Here is a 21,654-nt window from a genome sequence, read left to right as displayed (position 1 = left end):
GCTTAGAAAAAAAGTTTTCATCAGCACAACTGAGTTAGTCAAAAGAAATAGTTACCAATGTCTCAGATTTCAAGTTTAACTTTAGGCAAACAAGGAGTGTTCTAAAATATTTTAAATATTAAAAACATAAGGGACTTTCTCAGTGGTCTAGTGATAAGACTCCACCTTCCAGTGCAGGTGGTGTGGGTTTGATCCCTGGTCAGGGAACAAGGAATTCACATGAGGTGGGGCATGGACAAAAACAAAAAAAGAATATTTAAAATACTTAATATGCCTATTTACATTTTATGATAATATTAATGTTTTAAAAATCCACAATTTTATAGTCAATGATTTTGGTTTTATTAATTTTTAAACTTAAAAATTTATAAGATAAAAATCTGAATTCTATATTTTGGGGAAGAGTTCTATGTGATTATGCCTTTTAAATGATGTTCAAGCAATGTTGATTATTAAAACTAACTTTGGGATAAAATTTTATACTATATATTTACCTATAAATGTTAATGTGAAGTTATCTAACAGTTTAGAGGGATAATGATGCTTATTTCTGTTGATGTATATCCATACATATTTCTTTTGAAAATGAATATTTCTTTTAGTATAAACTCTAAAAACAACTTCACTCTAATTATGACACATTAAATCTATAGTCCAATATATTGATCAGAATACTATGCTAAATAAACTAATGCTATACTTGAAGTTTTTTCCAGAAAAAATTAGCTGAGATATGCAATCATAGACCTGACCTATCAGTACAGTAGAAAAACATTATTTGTTCCTAAATACCAGACCACCTGACCTACCTCTTGAGAAATTTGTGTGCAGGTCAGGAAGCAACATTTAGAACTGGACATGGAACAAAAGACTGGTTCCAAATAGGAAAAGGAGTATGTCAAGGCTGTATATTGTCACCCTGTTTATTTCACTTCTATGCAGAGTACATCATGAGAAACGCTGGGCTGGAAGAAGCAAAAGCTGGAATCAGGATTGCCGGGAGAAATATCAATAACCTCAGATATGCAGATGACACCACCCTTATGGCAGAAAGTGAAGAGGAACTAAAGAGTCTCTTGATGAAAGTGAAAGAGGAGAGTGAAAAAGTTGGCTTAAGGCTCAACATTCAGAAAACTAAGATCATGGCATCTGGTCCCAATCACTTCATGGGAAATAGATGGGGAAATAGTGGAAACAGTGTCAGACTTTATTTTGGGGGGGCTCCAAAATCACTGCAGATGGTGACTGCAGCCATGAAATTAAAAGACGCTTACTCCTTGGAAGGAAAGTTATGACCAACCTAGACAGCATATTCAAAAGCAGAGACATTACTTTGCCAACAAAGGTCCGTCTAGTCAAGGCTATGGTTTTTCCAGTGGTCATGTATGGATATGAGAGTTGGACTGTGAAGAAAACTGAGCGCCGAAGAATTGATGCTTTTGAACTGTGGTGTTGGAGAAGACTCTTGAGAGTCCCTTGGATGGCAAGGAGATCCAACCAGTCCATCCTAAAGGAGATCAGTCCTGAGCGTTCATTGGAAGGACGGATGTTGAAGCTGAAACTCCAGTACTTTGGTACCTGATGCGAAGAGCTGATTCAGCTGGTAAAGATTGCTGGACATGACTGAGCAACTGAACTGAACTAAACTGAAATAGGAAGAAAAAGATCCTCAAAGCACACCAGGTACAAAAAAAAAAATGGATAATTTATGCAATCTCTCATTTCTACTGGGGAAACAAAAATGCCAAATTGTACATTAGCACCTTCAAATACAAGAAAGAAAACATTTTTCCCATGGTTTTCAGTTAGAGGGTATCATTGTACAGAATTTTTTACTGAAAGAAATTCAGTAAAAACACACCCTTTGTGACCAGTGACAGGCACTACAAGTTACACACAGTGGTTAAAATTAAGTGGGAAACACAGACAAGTAAACATTTAATTACAATCTGGGACTTACATGCTGTGATCAAGAAATACAAGAGATGGGGGGAGAAGCGGGGTATACAGAAAAGAAGGCTCTGGAGGAAGTCATGACTCTGCTGGGCTCTGAAGCAGTAAATAGCTTTTGGCAGATCAAAGGGAAGGGGGTAGGAGAGCGTAAACTCTAGGCTACCATACCAGGATCACACAAATCCTTGCAAGTCATCTTAAAGAGTTTAGATTTTAGGAGCTATTGAGAATCTCTGAGTGAGCAATCAAGAGAGAAAGATCGGATTTTTACTTGTAAAGAGGTATTACCATTATTGAGGTGAGAAATGATGGTGATGCTAATTAGAAAACTAGTAAAGGGGTTGGAGATAAGTGGGAAAACTCAAAAGGTATCCAGGAAGAAACATCAGGAAGACTAGATGATCAACTGACGTGATGGAAACAAAGAAGCAGGAATTGATCTCAGGTTTCTGATCTGGCCAGTTGCATAGATGGCAGGGGGGTGTCACCGTCATAGGAAATCATAAGAGGAAAGGCAGGGAGAGAAAGGAAGATGAAGAGTCTCTTTCTGGATACTTGAACAGGAGGTGCGACCAGGGCCTCCAAACAGAGCTGAGTGTAGGGGCTGCCTAGAGAGAACAGAACAGGAATGAGACAGGACAACTCTGACAACTGAATCCAAGAAGGAAGGTGTGGTCATTCAGGGTAGGCCACAGAGGAAAATCCTCTTAGAATACGAACATTTCAGGAAGAAACAGATAAATAAGAAGCAAATCCACATCATTTGCATGGTAGACCTTGCTAGCTTCCTATTAAATATCCAATCTCTGTTTCTTCCTTCAATAAAAGACCAGATTTTCTTTGGAGAAGAAATGAGCCCACTAAAAACACATCTCTCCATGCAAATTTGAAACGAAGGGTGGCCACTGAACATCATTTGAGCCAATGAGATATAATCAAATTCTAGTTGGGTGAGACTTCCAGGAAATTTATTATTTTTCTAAAAAAAATAAAATAAAATAGGCTAATGATGTTTTACATTCCTCCTTCAAGGATAGCACAGAGAGGTGACACTGAGAGGTGCCGCGAGTTCCCTTACAGCCACAAGAAAAAGTTACATACTAAGGATGGCAAAACAGAAATAATCAAAGGAAGCTGGATTCTTGGTGGTCCCTTGGAGTCATCATACTTTTATACTTTCTCTCTGCAGCTGTCCTCCTGAATCAAATTAAACCTATTTGATTAATTGTCTGATTTCGGTTAAATGAAGTAGGATACAATCCTGATCTAGCTGGGTGCCATGAAATTCTGGGAAAGAGAATATTTCACAAAGAAGGTCAGCTGTGTCAAATGGCTGTAAGAGGTAAATTATATCCATAAGAGAAGGCAAAGTTTAGAAAGTTGAGGTCAAGGCTATTAAGAGTAACAGGATATTAGTGAGAGAGAAGGGTAGGGAAGGCCACACACTGTGCTCTGCATCCCTTTGCAAAGTTTGGGTAGAGTACCATATTTAAATTGCTTGTTTGGAATACTGAATGGATCCTTGTTAGAGCCTTCAACATGCTGATACAGGAGAAGAAAACATCTCTAGACACAAAAGGGAAGCAACAGTATATCACATGCTTATTCTGATGATCTTAAAATCAGGTCAAGAAGATGACCACACACCTGAATCTGAGATACACACTTCTGAAACTGTATATCCTCCCACAAAGTACCAAATATTTGTGATACAAACATTTATCTAAAATGTTGACTATGAAAAGAATTTTTTTCTGAAAACATATTTTGACAGTTCATTTAAATGTGGGAATCACAAAAATTTAGATCTCCTACTTGTGTTTCACATCATGAATATTTTAAACATTTAGAGGTCTTAGAGAAAAAGATGTGTTTGTAGATGTATTTTCCAAATTATTTTATAACAGCTCATAGAAATAATTCACTGGAATGTATTTTGAGAAAGGCCACAATAATATATTTAAATGTTAACCATCCCAATAACAATGGTTTTACAAACCCTCAAATATACACTGTCATAAAGACATACTGTATACTGTTGATATATGAAGAATACTTGTCATTTAACAAATACTTCTGTGGATTTCAAATATACTTGTGTATACGATCACTGCCTCAGGGAACAAAAAGTTTTTTTTAAATGTACCCATATATGCTATTAGGTTTTCAGAATCCCCTTTTCAGAAATCAAGAGATACATTCTTTGGGACCATAGGAATGGAAGAAGTAAGCCCCATAACGTGTCTGGCACAGTAAATAGCACATGCAGCAAAATCTACCATTCACATAGTGCTTGCTATTCACCAGACAGTTCTAAGCACATTATGCATATTAACTTAATCCTCTCCAAAGCTCTGTAAAGTAAGTAGAATCATATACCCACTTTACAGGTGAGAGAATTAGACTACAGAAAGGCTAAGTAACTTCACCAAGGCCAGACAGCTATGCTAAGTAATCACTTATTGAATGTGTAGGGAACAAAATTTATTTTAACTGGACAAATTTAATCACATCTGACTATGAAGAGTTTCCATAATGCATTCTATGGATAAGAGTCATGGGGCTAATAGCTAAGAGAACCCCTGATACGAAAAGAACACAAACTCTTCTTAGAACAGGTCATAAGAAATGTACTGTTATTCACCTGGAGTTGATGATCAAAATTTTAAATGAGATTGAAGAATCATAACCCACACAGTCCAGAAAGAAGCTATTTCATGGGAAACCACAGAGAGACCTAAGTGATCATTACTTTTGCAAAAGAATTGTCTTTATTGCTTACGAATGTCAGGAAGCCTAATCACAGAATTACCAGATCATTCAAGTTTTAGGCTTTGATTATTTAGACAAAAGATGAGAGAAACAGGGGAAAAGGTACCTATCAGCAGAATCTCAATCTACTGGGCATAGAACATTTCCTCCTGTCCTGTGGAGTTTTGGTTCACTGCTGCTTTCTTTCTTGAGGTGGACCCAAAGAAAATATATTACAATCATATTTTCCAAGAATTTCCTTAAACACGATTCAATAAGGTGACAACCTGTCCTACACTTTTATTTTAGAGCTAAGGGAAATAATTTGGATGAGGATGACAAGTGCTGAATTATACAATCAAAATGCTCTATATGTTCTTCTACATCAAACACAGGCTCCTAATCCATTTTCTAGTGTCAGACTGACGTAAGAATCTAATAAAAGGGTAACTTAATGAGACTCAGTACAGATAAAGTACAGTATTATCCAGTGAAGAGATACAGGGTGATGGAGAATATTGAGGCAAAATATAAACCCTTTGTGGGGGTGCTTTTTCTCACTTTATTTTTAACTTTCTAGCTTTCACTCTAAGTTTTACTCCATCATTCACTAGAGAAGATTAAAAATGTCCCCATTCAGGCATACTAAATAACTTGGTCATAAACTTTTATTTCTCTTAAGTGTAAAAGGTCATAAGCTCTATTAAAACTTCAATGTAAACCTTGGGTTAAAAATGACATAACTGAGAATGTTACTAAAGCTACAATTTCCACTTTGGATATTAAGAGACTGATTAGAAACTGTTTTATTATACTCAGAAACCTAAATTAAATATCAGATGCACTTTACTAAAAATTTAGTTCAGTTCAGTTGCTCATTCATGTCTGACTCTTTGCGACCCCATGGACTACAGCACACCAGGCCTCCCTGTCCATCACCAACTCCCAGAGCTTACTCAAACTCATGTTCATTGAGTCAGTGATGCCATCCAACCATCTCATCCTCTGTCATCCCCTTCTCCTCCTGCCTTCAATCTTTTCCAGCATTAGGGTCTTTTCAAATGACTCAGCTCTTCACATCAGGTGTCCAAAGTATTGGAGTTTCAGCTTCAACAGCAGTCCTTCCAATGAGTATTGAATATTCATTGGAATCTCCTTTAGGATTGACTGATTTGATTTTGCAGTCCAAGGGACTCTCAAGAGTCTTCTCCAACACCACAGTTCAAAAGCATCAATTCTTCGGTGCTCAGCTTTCTTTATAGTCCAACTCTCACTGAAAATGACTACTGGAAAAACCATAGCTTTGACTAGAAGGAAACATTAGGCCCCACTTAATAATGATCTTCAAACATAAGAGCTGCTGTAATTTAAAAATGGCTTTTCTGTTATCATTTACCATGCAAGATGAAAAGAAAGTAATGCTGCAGAACTTAAGTAAATTAAAGTAATAACTTTGTGTTAACATATGCTAATGCATATAAAGGATACTGATGATCGGGGAGAGATAATCTTTGGTTCTGAATCTTTTTTAATACAACAAATGATCTTCGGGTAATTTCAACTAAAAGTCAGAAGGACAGATTTAATGATTTCCAAATGACCCTTCCAGCACAATTGTATTCTTATTAATAAAACCTAGTTTGGTTTATTTTACTGTTTTCAGTCTAGAAAAGTAAAGTAAGGAATCTGGAATTTCACTTGTGGATCAGCCTTCCATCAATTCACCTAGAAACATCTAGGATACATTTCACATATTACCTTTCTTGATAAAAATGGTATGGATATTAATAAAGGTTTGAGTATCTTCTCTGCTTAACATTCCACTATCTGTAAATACTCATATGGAGGAAACCATTTTTTCCTTATTTATCCAGGCAAATGGATTTCTCTGCTCTTCCAAGCTTATCCCTACCCTAGTACCCATGGGAAATAGATGGGGAAACAGTGGAAACAGTGTCAGACTTTATTTTGGGGGGGGGGTCCAAAATCACTGTAGATGGTGACTGCAGCCGTGAAATTAAACGACACTTATTCCTTGGAAGGAAAGTTATGACCAACCTAGATAGCATATTAAAAAGCAGAGACATTACTTTGCAAACAAAGGTCCGTCTAGTCAAGGCTATGGTTTTTCCAGTAGTCATGTATGGATGTGAGAGTTGGACTGTGAAGAAAGCGGAGCGCCGAAGAACTGATCCTTTTGAACTGTGGTGTTGGAGAAGACTCTTGAGAGTCCCTTGGACTGCAAGGAGATCCAACCAGTCCATTCTGAAGGAGATCAACCCTGGGATTTCTTTGGAAGGAATGATGCTAAAGCTGAAACTCCACTACTTTGGCCACCTCATGCAAAGAGTTGACTCATTGGAAGAGACTCTGATGCTGGGAGGGACTGGGGGCAGGAGGGAAAGGGGACTACGGAGGATGAGATGGCTGGATGGCATCACCGACTCGATGGACGTGAGTCTGAGTGAACTCCGGGAGTTGGTGATGGACAGGGAGGCCTGGCGTGCTGGATTCATGGGGTCACAAAGAGTCGGACACGACTGAGCGATTGATCTGAACTGAACTGAACTGAGCCATTTCTTCTCCAGGGGATCTTTCCAACCCAGGGATCAAACCTGGGTCTCCTGCCTTGCAAGCAGATTCTTTACTTTCTGAGCCACCAGGGAAGCCCAAAAGTAACCACACTGGGTTCAAGTTCCCAAAAGGTGTTTGGAGCTCTAGGGGATGAGTGGGGATCCATGAAATCCAGTTCAGCACAATGTATACCAGTGCTTCTCAAACTGGAATTTGCATAGAGTTGCCTTAAAATATTGTTTAAGTATATTGCCTGATTCAGGTGGTCTGAACAGGGCCCTGCTTTCAGCATCTTTAACTTGCTACCAGGTGACACCAATGCTGCTGGTCCATGGATCACATTTTGAGCAAGAACCTACAGTTGCTGCTTGTAGCAGACCCAATCCTTCCCACATCCTTCCTGAGTTTGCCTCCCCTAAATGGAGGCATTACCATCCATATGGCTTTCTTTCCTTTCTTATCCATTCATAGTTATTGCAGCACCCAGATTTCTAGGGGAGATCTTATTCTAACTTTTTCTAAAAAATCTCATCAACCACAGACCAAAGCCTAAGATTGTAACAAGTAATGTAAAACATTACTACGCTGTAATTTTCCTTTGATTTCTCATCAAATTTGCTTCATTAAATATAAATCTATTGGACTCTGAAAAAGCTTTACATATACAGATTACTGGCAAAGTACAGGGATACAATTAATTCTACTTTAGAGAATAATTATTTTGTGTATGTCCCCTTTATCCAGAAAGAAAAAGTAAATATAATTAGGTCCTGTTTTGCATATGTAAAGTTTCTTGAGAAACCCCTCAGGTACCATCAATACTAATTGTTTCCTTATCAATCAGGAAGTTTAAAGCTTTTGTTTTTTTATCAGCCAGTTATATTTATATTTATATTTATATTTATCTACAATATAAACACAGATTGACTTACTCAGAGTGGGTCACTTTGCTGAGAGCCTATTCTAGATTTTGTTGTTGTTCAGTCTTTAAGTCATGTTCGACTCTTTGCAACCCACCAGGCTACAACTCACCAGGCTTCCCTGTCCTTCACCATCTCCCAAAGTTTGCTCAAATTCATGTCCATTGAGTCAGTGAAGCCATCCAACCATCTCATCCTCTGTCATCCCCATCTCCTGCCTTCAATCTTAGAATCTAAAAAACTCCTTTGACTTTTTGTACTAGGGGAAGTCAACTAAATTTCCTGAGTAATATCATCACCCAAAAGAGCAATTAACTATTGCAAAACCTTGAAAGAAAAACTCCCAGGGAAACAATACTGAGACTGCATTCTAAGAGCCATGGCTTCAAATCAGTGTTTAAGATCATAAGAACCACTTGCTTTTACAAAGAAGTGGAAATGAAATTGTTTCTTGAAGTGGCATTCTGATGTTTCATGATGTTAAACACTTCAAGTTACATGTTAGATCACATCATTGAAACAAAGGGCCAAGAATGTCAATGAATACTTGAATCACAGATGGCTCCAGAGGAGGAAAATCTTGAGTTGATTATAACAGAATGACCAGTGAAACAGGAAGAGAAACACCTTCCACAATGAGGGTACAGAGGAAAGTGTCATTTCTTGAAAATGTGATGGGCTGCAGCATACTGAGTTACTGTTAGCCAATCACAGCTAACAAAGCCCAATCCAAACTTTCAATCTCATCTTCATGGTCACAGACTTAATCTTGACTTCACCATCAGCAACAGTTGCATCTCTTATAAAATCTCAACTTCTACTCTCTCACCCTACAAAGTTAAACCAAGTCTTCAATCTACAAATCTAATCTTCACTTTTCATCCCTATTACTACATCTATTTCTAACTGGCACCTTCCCCTGTCTGTAATACTGCAATAGCTTCCTAACTGACTTCCCCCAATCATTCTGCAATCCATTCTCTACTCATGTAGCAAGCAAGTATCACATGAGTGAAGTTTTAAAATATAAATCAGATCATGTCACCTCCACCATTGCTTAAAAACCTTCTGTGGCACTCAATACCATACAATTGCACTCTTTTCACATGAAAGCAACATTATGCTCAAAATCCTTCAAGCTAGGCTTCAGTAGTATGTAAACCAAGAATGTCCAGATGTACAAACTCAATTTAGAAAAGGCAGAGGAACCAGAGATCAAATCGCCAACATATGGTGGATCATAGAAAAAGCAAGGGAATTAAAAAAAAAAAAATCTGCTTCACTGACTACACGAAAGCCTTTGACTATGTGGATCACAGTGGAACAGTGGAATATTCTTAATGAGATGGGAATACTAGACCACATGGTCTGTCTCCTGAGAAACCTGTATGCAAGACAAGAGAAACAGTTAGAATTGGACATGGAACAATGGACTGGCTCCAAACTGGGAAAGGAGTACGTCAAGGCTGTACATTGTCACCCTGTTTATTTAACTTATATGCAGAGTACATCATGAGAAACGCTGGGCTGGATGAAGCACAAGCTAGAATCAAGATTGCAAGGAGAAATATCAATAACCTCATATATGCAGATGATACCACTTGAGTGGCAGGAAGTGAAGAGAAACTAGAGTCTCTTGGTAAAAGTTAAAGAAGAAGAGTAAAAAACTGGCTTAAAACTCAACATTCAAAAAACTAAGCTCATGGCATCTGGTCCCACCACTTCATGGCAAATAGATGGGGGAAAAGTGGAAACAGTGTCAGATTTCATTTTCTTGGGCTCCAATATCAATGTGGACGGTGACTGCAGCCACAAAATGCAAGGACACTTGCCCCCTGGAAGAAAAGGTATGACAAACTTTGACAGTGTATTAAAAAGCAGAGACATCACTTGCCGACAAAGGTCCATATATCCAAAGCTATGATATTTCCAGTAGTCATGTAGGGATGCGAGATTTGGACCATAAAGAAGGCTGAGCACCAAAGAATTGATGCTTTCAAACTGTGGTATTGGAGAAGACTATTGAGAGTCTCTTGCACTGCAAGGAGATCAAACCAGGTAATCCTAAAGGAATTAATTCCTGAATAGTCATTGGAAGGACTGATGCTAAAGCTGAAGCTCCAATACTTTAGCCACTTGACGCGAAGAGCAGATTCACTGGGAAAGACCATGATGCTGGGAAAGATTGAGGGCAAGAGGAGAAGAGGCGAGAGAGGATGAAATGGTTGGATGGCATCACTGACTCAAAGGACATGAGTTTCAGCAAAATCAAGGAGACAGTGAAGGACAGGGAAGCCTGGCATGCTGCAGTGCTTGGGTTTGCCAAGAATGGGACACAACCTAGCAACTGAAAGACAACAACGCTGCACTGAACATATACTCCAACAACATTAACCCAGTGACAAGACCCTGCATGACCTGGCCCATCTCTCTAGCTGTTTTCCCTAGTCATAGGTTATATTAGCCATCTTTCATTTTCTCAAATATACCCAAGTTTATCTTTTCTCATGACTTTTAAAATGCTTTTCTTTTACTTTGCGTCTTGCTAACATCCACATGTATTTGTGCTCTTTAACATTAATCCTTCTCGGCACATGTCACAATTTTAAGGAATAAATTATTTATAGGGTTAGTTACTTATTTTCTGTCATCATACCCCACTCTTTCCACTATACTGTCATTTCTATGAAGGCAGAAACCATTTTCCTTTTTGTTTACCACTGAATAGCAAAACCTAAGCAGAATGCCTGGATAGAGTTATTTTGGGAAAAATATCAAATTTTTGGACAAACTATGTTTTGTTGTTATTCTTCATATTTTTATTTAATGTCTGACTTTTAACGTCCATATTATGTAACTAAGGGAAGAACTTTTATGCCCCCAAAACATTCAATGTGGCTTTATTCAAACATGACAAAAAATATTTTTTTGAATTGATAATTAATGAAAGTTTTAAGTTAATTTATGTTGTATTAATTAGAATTAACTACACTAAGAATATATAGGTATCTTTTATTGAATAAACTTGTCATTGAAGCAAATAATTTAAAATAAATACAAATAATTCACACGTTAGTCTGTGTATGTGGGAAAGATGTCTAACATTGAAATCATAAGTAATAAGAGGATGATAAGGAGCAGTGATATGATGAAAAGATTTTAAGAGATAACCAGATCTAACTCGCTATTTTATTATTTTTTTAAAGACAGCATTGTTGATATGAGACACTGCCAAGGATTTCCCATAAATAAGTAAATACTGAATTGATTTCCTGAAAGCCTCAAGAGACTTTATATTTAAGCATCAAATAGGGTTAAAATAATCATCTTAGTACTTTTCAGCATATATAAACACCAGCTACTTTTTGAGAAAATAAAAGGAATGGCTCATGAGACTGGTGATGAAATATGTAACCTTTAACCCCAAGATTACTGGATTGAAACTGGTCCAGGATGGTGTATATACTAATATTCATCAGATGGAAGCTGTTTTGCAGCATCCAATCTAGAGAGCTAAACTCTTCCATTTAGTCTTTATGACACAGTGATGTGTTCCAACATAGCTAATGCTTTCCTTTTTTTTTTTTTTTTTTGCCATCTAAGAAAAGACTGAATATTAATTGAATAGTAAATAGGTTTCCCTAGAGAACGCATAGTGATGTTAGGATATCTATAAGGATATCCACCTAACTTTCAGCAGTGGTTAACTCTGGGCAAATGATATTACAAAACATGTATTTTAAAAGGGCAAGCATGTTCTCTAAAGAACATATATTAGTTCCGTTATTTAGAAATAAAAGATCATTTTTAAGTTATTTAAATGACCTTTATAAACTTACTAATCATATTCTCTAACCTGAGACTGGGAGTGAAGGAAAGACAATGTATAACATGTCCACACTCCAAGAAATTTCTACAAATTTGCTAAAGATTAAATATAACAGATTTGTGAGCCAAAGAAAAAAAACAATACAAGTCTGCCTAAGAAATCAACTGAACACGTGCCTATAGCCTGTGATTTGTTTAACTAACAAACAGAACATCACCTGTTGGTTATTTATGAATAAACAGTACATTCTCTGACAGCTACCTCCTCTAACACCCACATTCAAATGGCCAATGGACTCTGTCCTTTTCGACTAAAATTCCACTGAAACTCAAAGCTTCTCTTTCTGTTCTCTGTCACTGTCATCTCTCACATGGGTGATGGAATACGGGTTTCTGCTTTTACACTTCATACTAAATATTCTTTGCAAAGATAAACCAAAAACAAGAAAAGAAGAAAGAGTTTTTATCTAATTTCAAAGAAAATGAAAGCTGTCTCCTCCTAATGAAAAGATGCTGTGCTTACTTATCTCAACAAATACAAAATCCACACTATATTTACTTGAAGACATAATGTTTCTATCCTCAATTCCTTACACAATTTAAACCTGATATTTGGATGCAACATTTGGTCTGATGGGCTTATTATTTACATCATTGAGATTACATGGTTTTTCTCCCTGGTTTTCTGATTTTTATTTCTCAGTTACTTAAGATGATAAAATAGCTGCAAATCCAAGTTTAAAATCTCCAAATGGGACTTTCATGGTGGTCCAATGGCTAAGATTCTGTGCTCTCCATACAGGGGCCCAAGTTCAATCCCTAGTCTGGGAACTAGATCTCACATACTACAGTGAAGATCCTGCACGCTCCAAGAGCTGATGCCACAGAATAAATAAGTAAATAAATAATAAAATCAAATCTCCAAATAATTGCTATTAAAGACAGCTATGGACAGAATGTTTGTGTATCCCTTCTTCCCTCCACTCCACTCAAATGTGTATATTGAAATCTTAATCCCCAATACGATGATATTTGGAAGGACTTCCTTGGTAGCTCAGATGGTAAAGCGTCTGTCTACAATGCGGGAGACCTGGGTTCAATCCCTGGGTTGCGAAGATCCCCTGGAGAAGGAAATGGCAATCCACTCCAGTACTATTGCCTGGAAAATCCCATGGACAGAGGAGCCGGGTAGGCTACAGTCCATGGGGTCTCAAAGAGTCGAACATGACTGAGAGACTTCACTCACTCACTCACTCACTCAGGGTGGAATGAATTTATAGGCATGGAGCCCCCGAGATGGTATTGGAGGGCTTATAAAGGGATAGAAACCAGAACTTTTTCTTTATCAGGAAGAGAAGTCTCACCAGAACCTGACCATGCTGGCATCCTGCCCTTCAACTTCCAAACTTCTAGAACTGTGAGAAATAAATGTTTGTTCAGTAAGTACATGGTATTCAGCATTCTTAAAGCAGGCTGAACTAACTAAGAATGGCAATAGTGAACGATTATTATCTATTGGTGGTAAAAACTCAAGTTGTTAGTAAATATAATCATATTACAGAACTTAGCAATATTGCTTCCCTACTTAAGTGAAAAAATATGTGAATTCAAAAAGAATAATTTAATGTTCTCCTAACTGTAAAAGTTACAAAATGAATTATTTCATTAGCCCCCTACCTACAATAAAAAGTTATTTAAGTCAATACTATTTGCATGTCTAGCATTAGCCATGCTAATTAAAGGTAAGGGTAAATCTCTCCTACCAGGAATTCAACTCAAGATGGAATTTAATATACTCCATATGCTCTGTACTTAACCAGAAATTAATTCAAGAAAATATAATTACTGAAACATTTTATTTAAATTTTATTATATAAGCACAAAAATCTTCAAATTCAAAATGGAATCAGTCAATTTTTGATATAAAAACATTTAGATCCCCTCTGTATAAATGACGCTAGCGTCTGACCACAATACAGGAAAAGAAAAAAAAGTAGTGAAACAGACTGACAATTAGATTTACGATTTATTATTATGCGCCATTCACACTGTGCTACACACTTTATATGCATAATTTCATTTAATCATATGTGAATTTTGAAACAAAAGTCAGTGTATTTTAGAAAGTAAGTGTGCAAGAAGGTAGAAAGATATTTTAAAATCACTAAACTAAATGAGTCTTTAACATTTTTCCTTTGAATACTAAAAAGAAAAATCATATATATATATGTATATAAGTTTTACAATCTGATCAAAGAATGTAACTGCAAAGTTGCTTAAAAAGATACAGATTAAGTAGAGGAGACAAGAAATAGTTTCAAAGATGCAATATAGAACTAGCTCAATTTCAAAGATAAGTCTTTCAGGGAACAAAACATGTGTGTGCACATATATATTCAATGAAAAACTAGTGTCTAACCATAACAGGGGTTAGCTTGACTGGATGCGTAATCAATCATCAATTAATCAAACAGTATTTTAAATTTGATGGCATATTCTGATTTTATCTGCATATCTGAACCATTTCACCTAAAGGGGTAATCCTTCCATCTTCCATGCTCAGATTTTAGAAACATATTTTAACGGTAAAATATGTTTTACCGTTTAATGCCTGGCTCTTAGCATACATGGTCAGTACACTTTCTCATTTTATCCAAATAAGGAAAATCAGATAAATCAAATTCTAAATCACTTTAAGGAGCATTGTTTAATAACAATATCGAGGAAAGATCACAATATATTGACAGTAGTGGGAAAATATTACTTTAAAATATAAACATTATACCTCAAGGTAATTACTATTAAAAAGCATCCGAGTTAATAAAATCGGGAAAGACTTACTCTCTGATTAATTGTACAAAATTATTTTTTTCTGGAAAGACAGTTCTGTGTTTTGCTGCTAAGACAGCCAGCAGATGACTGCCTAGCCTGAAGGGATTTCTCTTCCTCAGGAGAAGACAGTTTACATAGGAAACAAACAGCCATATGCTGACTATGCACTGCTTAGCAGATGACATAGAGAGACGTGTTCTGCAATCGAAAGCATGAGGGTCAAGGTTCAAATTAACTTTCCCTAAAATTCAATGCAATTACCCAAGATTGAATTACTTATTAATATAAGTTGTGTCTAAAAACTGTGCTATCAATTTACGCCAGGCATAAGATGAACTAAATTTAATAACTCAGTATTTAATAATTTGGTAATGTTGGGCATTAAAAAACATTCCCATAAAATTTTCTAAACATTCAGTAGACTATCAAATAAAGCTAGTTCAAAACAAATAAGAAATATTACTTGCAAGACTAATTTTTAAAAGTTCAGTTCAAAACTGAATTAGATAAACAGTGAGCTTTTATAAGCCTTAGAAAAAGAAATATATTTTAAATTTACAAATTAAAGTCCTCATCAAGATATATCATTCTTAAAAGAAAAAGATATATCATTCTTGGCTTGTAAAGAAAAATAATAATTTTAAAATGTATCTGTAATTAAAAATGATTTTACCTTTAGAGAGATAAGCTTCCAAAGATGGATGGAAACTCTAGGTATAAGGACTGCCATATATTTCTTAGCATTCCAATTCTTAGAATTTATAATTGCGTGAGATAAATTTAATTGCATCAAAATTGATTTTTCAAGAACAAGAATACAACTTTTACCACATAGCAAAGACCATCACTTAAAGATTGGCCAGTGCTTTTCACTGGGTCCAGCTTTGTTATATGTGCATGTTCAGTAGCTCAGTCGTGTCCAACTCTTTGGAACCCCATGGACTGTAGCCCACCAGGCTCCTCTGTCCATGGGATTTCCCAGGCAAGAATACAGGAGCAGGTTGCCATTTCCTCCTCCAAGGGATCTATTTTCCCAACCCAGGATCTATCTTCTCAACTCAGGGATCCAACCCACATCTCCTGTGTCTCTTGTATTGGCCAGGTGGATTCTTTACCACTGTGCCACCTGGGAAACCAAACTTGAATATAGTTGGATTTAAATGAAAACAAAAATAACTAATCCTAAAAATAACCCATATATATAATCCTCTTGGTGCATTATTTAAAGTTAAATAAATGTTAAAAACATGAAAGACAAGCATATCATTATTTCTATGCAAAACTAAGAGCGTGGAGTGCCATCCCATGCCATCCTCCCCGTTGTTTGAGAGACTGACCATTGCTAGGAACCAAGCACTCCAGCTGTTACAGCTGTAAACTTGGTTTAAAGGCAAATAAAACACAGATAAACGTTTTTAAAGACATTACCAACAACTGTGCTGTGAAACCCGTGTTGCCTCAAGACACTTCTGTTAATGCTATTACTTCGGGCTAATAGAATCACTAAGAAATTAGATGCAATCTTTGTCTTCCTGTGTCTGAGCCTTTAGGAGAAAGATTGAACTTCTGGTGCCTAAACTAAGAAAATATAAAGAAAATAATAACACTCTCCAGGAAATAACAAAAACAAGCTATAACAGTGCTTTATAGATTTAACCTACAGCAAATATGACCCATGTTTCCCTGTCTACCCTCTTGTCTGATATTTATGTAACATACAAAAGGCTAGTTTTGATTTTACAATGCAAACATATGTTAAAATGGTGAATGAGCAGTAACCATTGGCTAAAATAGATAACTGAAATATATGTGAATTAAATTACTACACATCTATTTGTAGTGTACTGAACCATGATTTTTAAAAAAAATTTAACTACAGAGAAGTTAATGTTTCCCATATAACTTACATGTCCAAACAACACAATTTATCTAAACAAAAATATCCTTTTAATTTTTGCAATTTAACTAGTATAAAAATTATTGGAAGCAAATACTACTTAAGTTTTTTCAAATAATCATTATCACTAATATGGATCCTTATTACTATACTATCCTCATTAATACCAAACTATATTTGGTAAATGTATAATATCTATATACTTTCCCCTTCCCAACTATATGAATTGTTAATGAATGTGATCATACAATATTTTTTAGAGTAGTTTCATTAAATTTTATTCAGTAAATTATAATTATTTTTTTCCTCTGGAGCTTAAAAACATTTTGGAATGTGTCAGGACTATCCCACTAAGATTTGTGAACTATGCATTAAGGGACTGTGTATTAGAATATTTCACTGGTAAAAGTTATATAATGATCTTCTGTCTGGTTTCAGTTTCATGATCGTATATTTGTTGACTGAGACTGCAAGAACTTTTCCCATAATGGACTCTCAAGGTTGTGGAATGTCTAAGTTAGGAAAAGAACTTAACTGGAAACTAACAGTACCTTTTAAAATAATTGCACAAAAGCCAGATTAAAACAGACAGGTCTCTAAATCCCAATGCATTAAGGATATCTTGATCATCTAAGGTAAAACTAGAGGTGTTTTGAAAAGGAAGATATAGAGGGTAAACATTTAGACATTCAATTCAAGTCTATCAACTTTTAAAAAACTTCTCACAATGACAAAAATGCAAGGACAGTAGATAATAACACAGAAACATCAGATGATCTTCGATATTTCTATTGCTACATATTTCTTATAAAGAATTATAATTCCAGAGAATTTACAATCACTGATTTCCCTCCTGGTCTTTAGTTCCTTAGGTACTACATACAAGAATTGGCGTAGGTTATTTAGGCCAACATTACCTTTCTTGATTTAAATTTGCTCTCAAATATTAACTTATACTTATCTTCACAGAAAATAATTATTCTTAAATATAATGGTTTCAAGAGTTAGAAAAGTGTTAATGTAAGTTTAAAAGATGTCTTTGGCAAAACATATGTCTTCTTATAAATAAGTTGAACCTTTGTGCTACATTTAAAGTCGAGTTTAAAAAATAAACATACAAAGAAAAAGAAAACTTTCTGTTGTGATTCCAGCTTTTCTATATATCACTGATTTAGCTCTAAGACCTACCCTGAGAATCAAGGCAATAAGAGAAAGTACAGTAAGTTAATTATCAGTTAACTTCAAATAGAGAAATATAAACTTGGGTTTCAAGTAAATATTTTAAAAATGTGAGTGTCTAGTTTTGACATAGTTTTAAATGATTAAGTGATTTTTATTCTATCGAATTAAGTTTTATGCTCATATAGATATCTTTGGCTTTCTGTCTCAAGTATTCAGTATTACATGGCTCTGTGAGTGTGAATCAAATAATCTAAGATTTTGGAACTGATTCCACATTAATAATATGATTGAGTTGTAATAATCTGTCTGTAAATCACTTTCTATGTTTACAATTTCATAATTATCTGTGATTCTATATAGTCATGTTCTAGTTGAATGTTGAATGTAATGTTAAAAATTATGAAAACTGATTACATAACTAGAATTTTGAACATGAAAGAAAGTGAAAGTGAAAGTCACTCAGTCGTGTCTGACTCTTTGTGACCCCATGAACTATACAGTCCATGGAATTCTCCAGGACAGAATATTGGAATGAGCAGCCTTTGCCTTCTCCAGGGGATGTTCCCAACCCAGGGATCGAACCCAGGTCTCCCGCATTGCTGACAGATTCTTTACCAGCTGAGCCACACTGGAAGCCCATTATATTAAAATCTCAATCACCTTAGAAAACATTATATATAAAAATAGACATAGTTACCTATACAGTTTCATAAATAGTTATAGATAGTAAAATTTAAAGTGAATTAAATCTAAATTTCATTTGTCTCTCTAATCCCTATACAATTCTCAATTTCTGTCATATATACATATACTCCGCAGGAGTATATATTCAAGGGAATGAAATTTTCTGACTCTTGAATGCTTATTGAAAATAAGAAAAGCCTGATTCTAATTCAAATACAATACATTACACATCTAGATTCTAGATATAACAACTGAATCATTAGTTAACCAAATCCTTCTTGAGGTTATTTCAAATGAGTGGCTTTTTTTATCTGTATAAATATACTGAACCATCAACCACCCAAGGATTCCCATCACATGTTTTCCTCTCAGGGTGCACTACAGTGTAGCGAAGATGATAAAATATGAGGCATATATATATATTTCTCTAGATTTAGCTTTACCCAAAGTATAATATAGTTCTGACAACTGGAAACCGTTTAAAACCACAACTTCCACTACCAGTCGAAAGTATTTCTCCTAATGAAGACAAACGAAAAATACCTTACAGTATTCTTCTTACATCCCCATACTCTATATATTTAAAAGGAACAAAGGAAGGGAATAAATCAGTTTCAGTGAGCATCTTCAATAGAAAACGGCTCCAAAAGGTAAAACACAACACAAGGACATTTTCTCAATACTATAAAAAACCTAAAGGAGAAAAGAATTTGAAAAAGAATAGATATATGTATAATCGAATCACTTTGCTGTACACCTGAAAATAACACAATACTGTAAGTCAACTCATAGTCCATTATAAAATAAAAATGTTCTTAAATTAAAAAAAAATTAGGTAAAACAGTTCAACTATGTATGAATCCCAATTTAGCTTGAATAACCAGCTAGGATGAGAAATTCAAAAAATTCAAATAAATAGTGGATGGTTACACATATAAAGCTACCGATCTTCCTCAGCTAAAGCCTGTGATACACATTTAATTTTTTCTTATCATGAACAAGGTAAATGACCCCACGCTGCCATCCCTCCACCAACTCACAGGCCACACACTCCCCAACACTAAAAGCCCATTTTACTTACTGGCTACCTCCAGCGATGCATTGTGACTCACAGCCTCTCCGAGGTAATTCCTTGCTACACAGATGTAGACCCCTTCATCAGGCCTACTTTTTCGTCCATGCACTATACGTAAAAAAAATAAAGATCCACTTGGAAGCAACATTCGGTGTGAGCGAGGGTCATCTTTGTCTGTCTCCACTCTCTCCCCACCTTTGTACCATTCGATGGTGGGTGTGGGGCGACCTTCAGCTTTGCAGTTCAAAGTTGCAGGTTCTCCTTTGGAGACAATTAGATCTGACGGGTGTTCAACAATGCGAGGTGGAAAATCTTCCTGACGAAGACGGGAGCCTGCAGAAGAATTGACAAAATAGCTTCATATCATCAACGTGAAAACAATGCAAAGTCTTATTTCAAAAGCCCAGGCGTTAGCACTACCATCTAATAAACACTGCATAGTATTGACCTACTCTTCCTAACCTCCTTCCTAACTAATCCCTCTGGTGTCTACTTTAACTGTACTTTCTAATTCCTGAATCCTTTTGACCCTCCACTTAGAAAGTGCTCTTGCTAAATCTCTGTCTGTACAAATCCCATCTACTCTCCAAATCCTCTGTTTCAGAACCCATCACCCTGTCTGTTTGTACCATGTACGTGCCTGTTTTTGCAGAGGAATGTGTTAGAGAATTGTTGACTGTTACAAATAATGGCATGGCTTCCTGGAATCTCTTCCTCAATGCAACATCAATCAACACTTTAGTAAAACATATGCTATATATTAATGAACATTTATGTTGAAATATGCACGATGGAACTTTATACAGACTTTTATATCTTTCTTAATAATAAATATATATACATAAATAAATATATACACACACACACACACACACACATAAGGATTGCTCAGCCATGTCCGACTCTCTGCAACCCCATGGACTGTAGCCTGCCAGGCTCCTCTGTCCACGGAATTTCCCAGGCAAGAATATTGGAGCAGGTTGCCATTTCCTACTCCAGGGAATCTTCCCAACCCAGGGATCAAACCTGGGTCTCCTGTAATGCAGACAGATTCTTTACCATTAGCGTCACCTGGGAAGCCCTATACACACACACACACACACACACACATATATATACAACACACACATATGTTATATATACATATTTATGTATACCCATATATATACTTTCCCAGAGTTTTTATTCAATAAATTAAGTTCATTAGTCTCCAATCATTATTTTATTACTTTAGTAGATTTCAAAGGTGAAATGTTACATAATTGAGTTTAAATAATTAAATATTAAATTGAAAAGGATATTAAGTGAGGAGCTACATTATATATTGCTTAATAAGCGAAGTCCTGAGGGTTTCATCTAAATATTTTGTTTGTGCCTTATTTTTTCCAATGAGATTGTAATCACTAAAATGGGGATCAACTTTCATATTTTAATGTTCCTACCTTACTATTGTATAGATTTAATATGTAAAAATCTTAAAGGTTTCTCAACTTCAACAACCAAACTTTAAACCTTGTTCTCATCTAGTGTTCCAATCTCAATGAACAAAGAAAAGTAGAAAGCAGTCTTGTTGACACCTCTTTCTGTTCCTTAATCCGCCCTCAAATTTCTCAAATCAATCTACTCATCGAAATCTGTACAGCCAGTTACCATCCCAGATCAAACTGCCGTAGATTCCCACCAGGATTTAGGAAAGCTCTTAAATAGCTTCACTTCAATGCAGCCAAATGAAGGCTTTGAAGTGCAAATAGAATCTGGGTCCTCCCTTATTTGGATGACTCTTAAACTCACTGCTCTTAAAGTCTTTAACAAGACCTACTGGAGACTGTGTTCATTTCCCTGTCTAGCTCTCAGGACCCTTCCTATTTTGCTGCTTTCTCTGCTTTCTTCACCTGAGTTTTCTGTTTGTTCCATATATATATATATATATATATATATATATATATATATATATATAT

The 21,654-nt window shown here is 35.8% G+C and overlaps 1 protein-coding gene across 4 annotated transcripts in view; it reads right to left on the bottom strand.

Annotated features, from left to right (window-relative positions):
• ROBO1 (roundabout guidance receptor 1) overlaps window positions 1-21,654 on the bottom strand; it is a 451,347-nt gene that overhangs the window by 339,780 nt on the left and 89,913 nt on the right. For all 4 annotated transcript variants that reach the window (XM_040227038.1, XM_040227051.1, XM_040227044.1 and 1 more), the window contains exon 2: window positions 19,703-20,029. In XM_040227038.1, the coding sequence (XP_040082972.1) occupies window positions 19,703-20,029 (327 nt within the window). The remainder of the gene's footprint in view (window positions 1-19,702; window positions 20,030-21,654) is intronic.

This window comes from Oryx dammah, unplaced genomic scaffold (genome assembly GCF_014754425.2).
Source record: "Oryx dammah isolate SB20612 unplaced genomic scaffold, SCBI_Odam_1.1 HiC_scaffold_2, whole genome shotgun sequence".
In the NCBI taxonomy this organism is placed as follows: domain Eukaryota; kingdom Metazoa; phylum Chordata; class Mammalia; order Artiodactyla; family Bovidae; genus Oryx; species Oryx dammah.
Note: the sequence above shows the minus strand (reverse complement) of the source record. Positions and strands in the feature narration are given on the sequence as shown.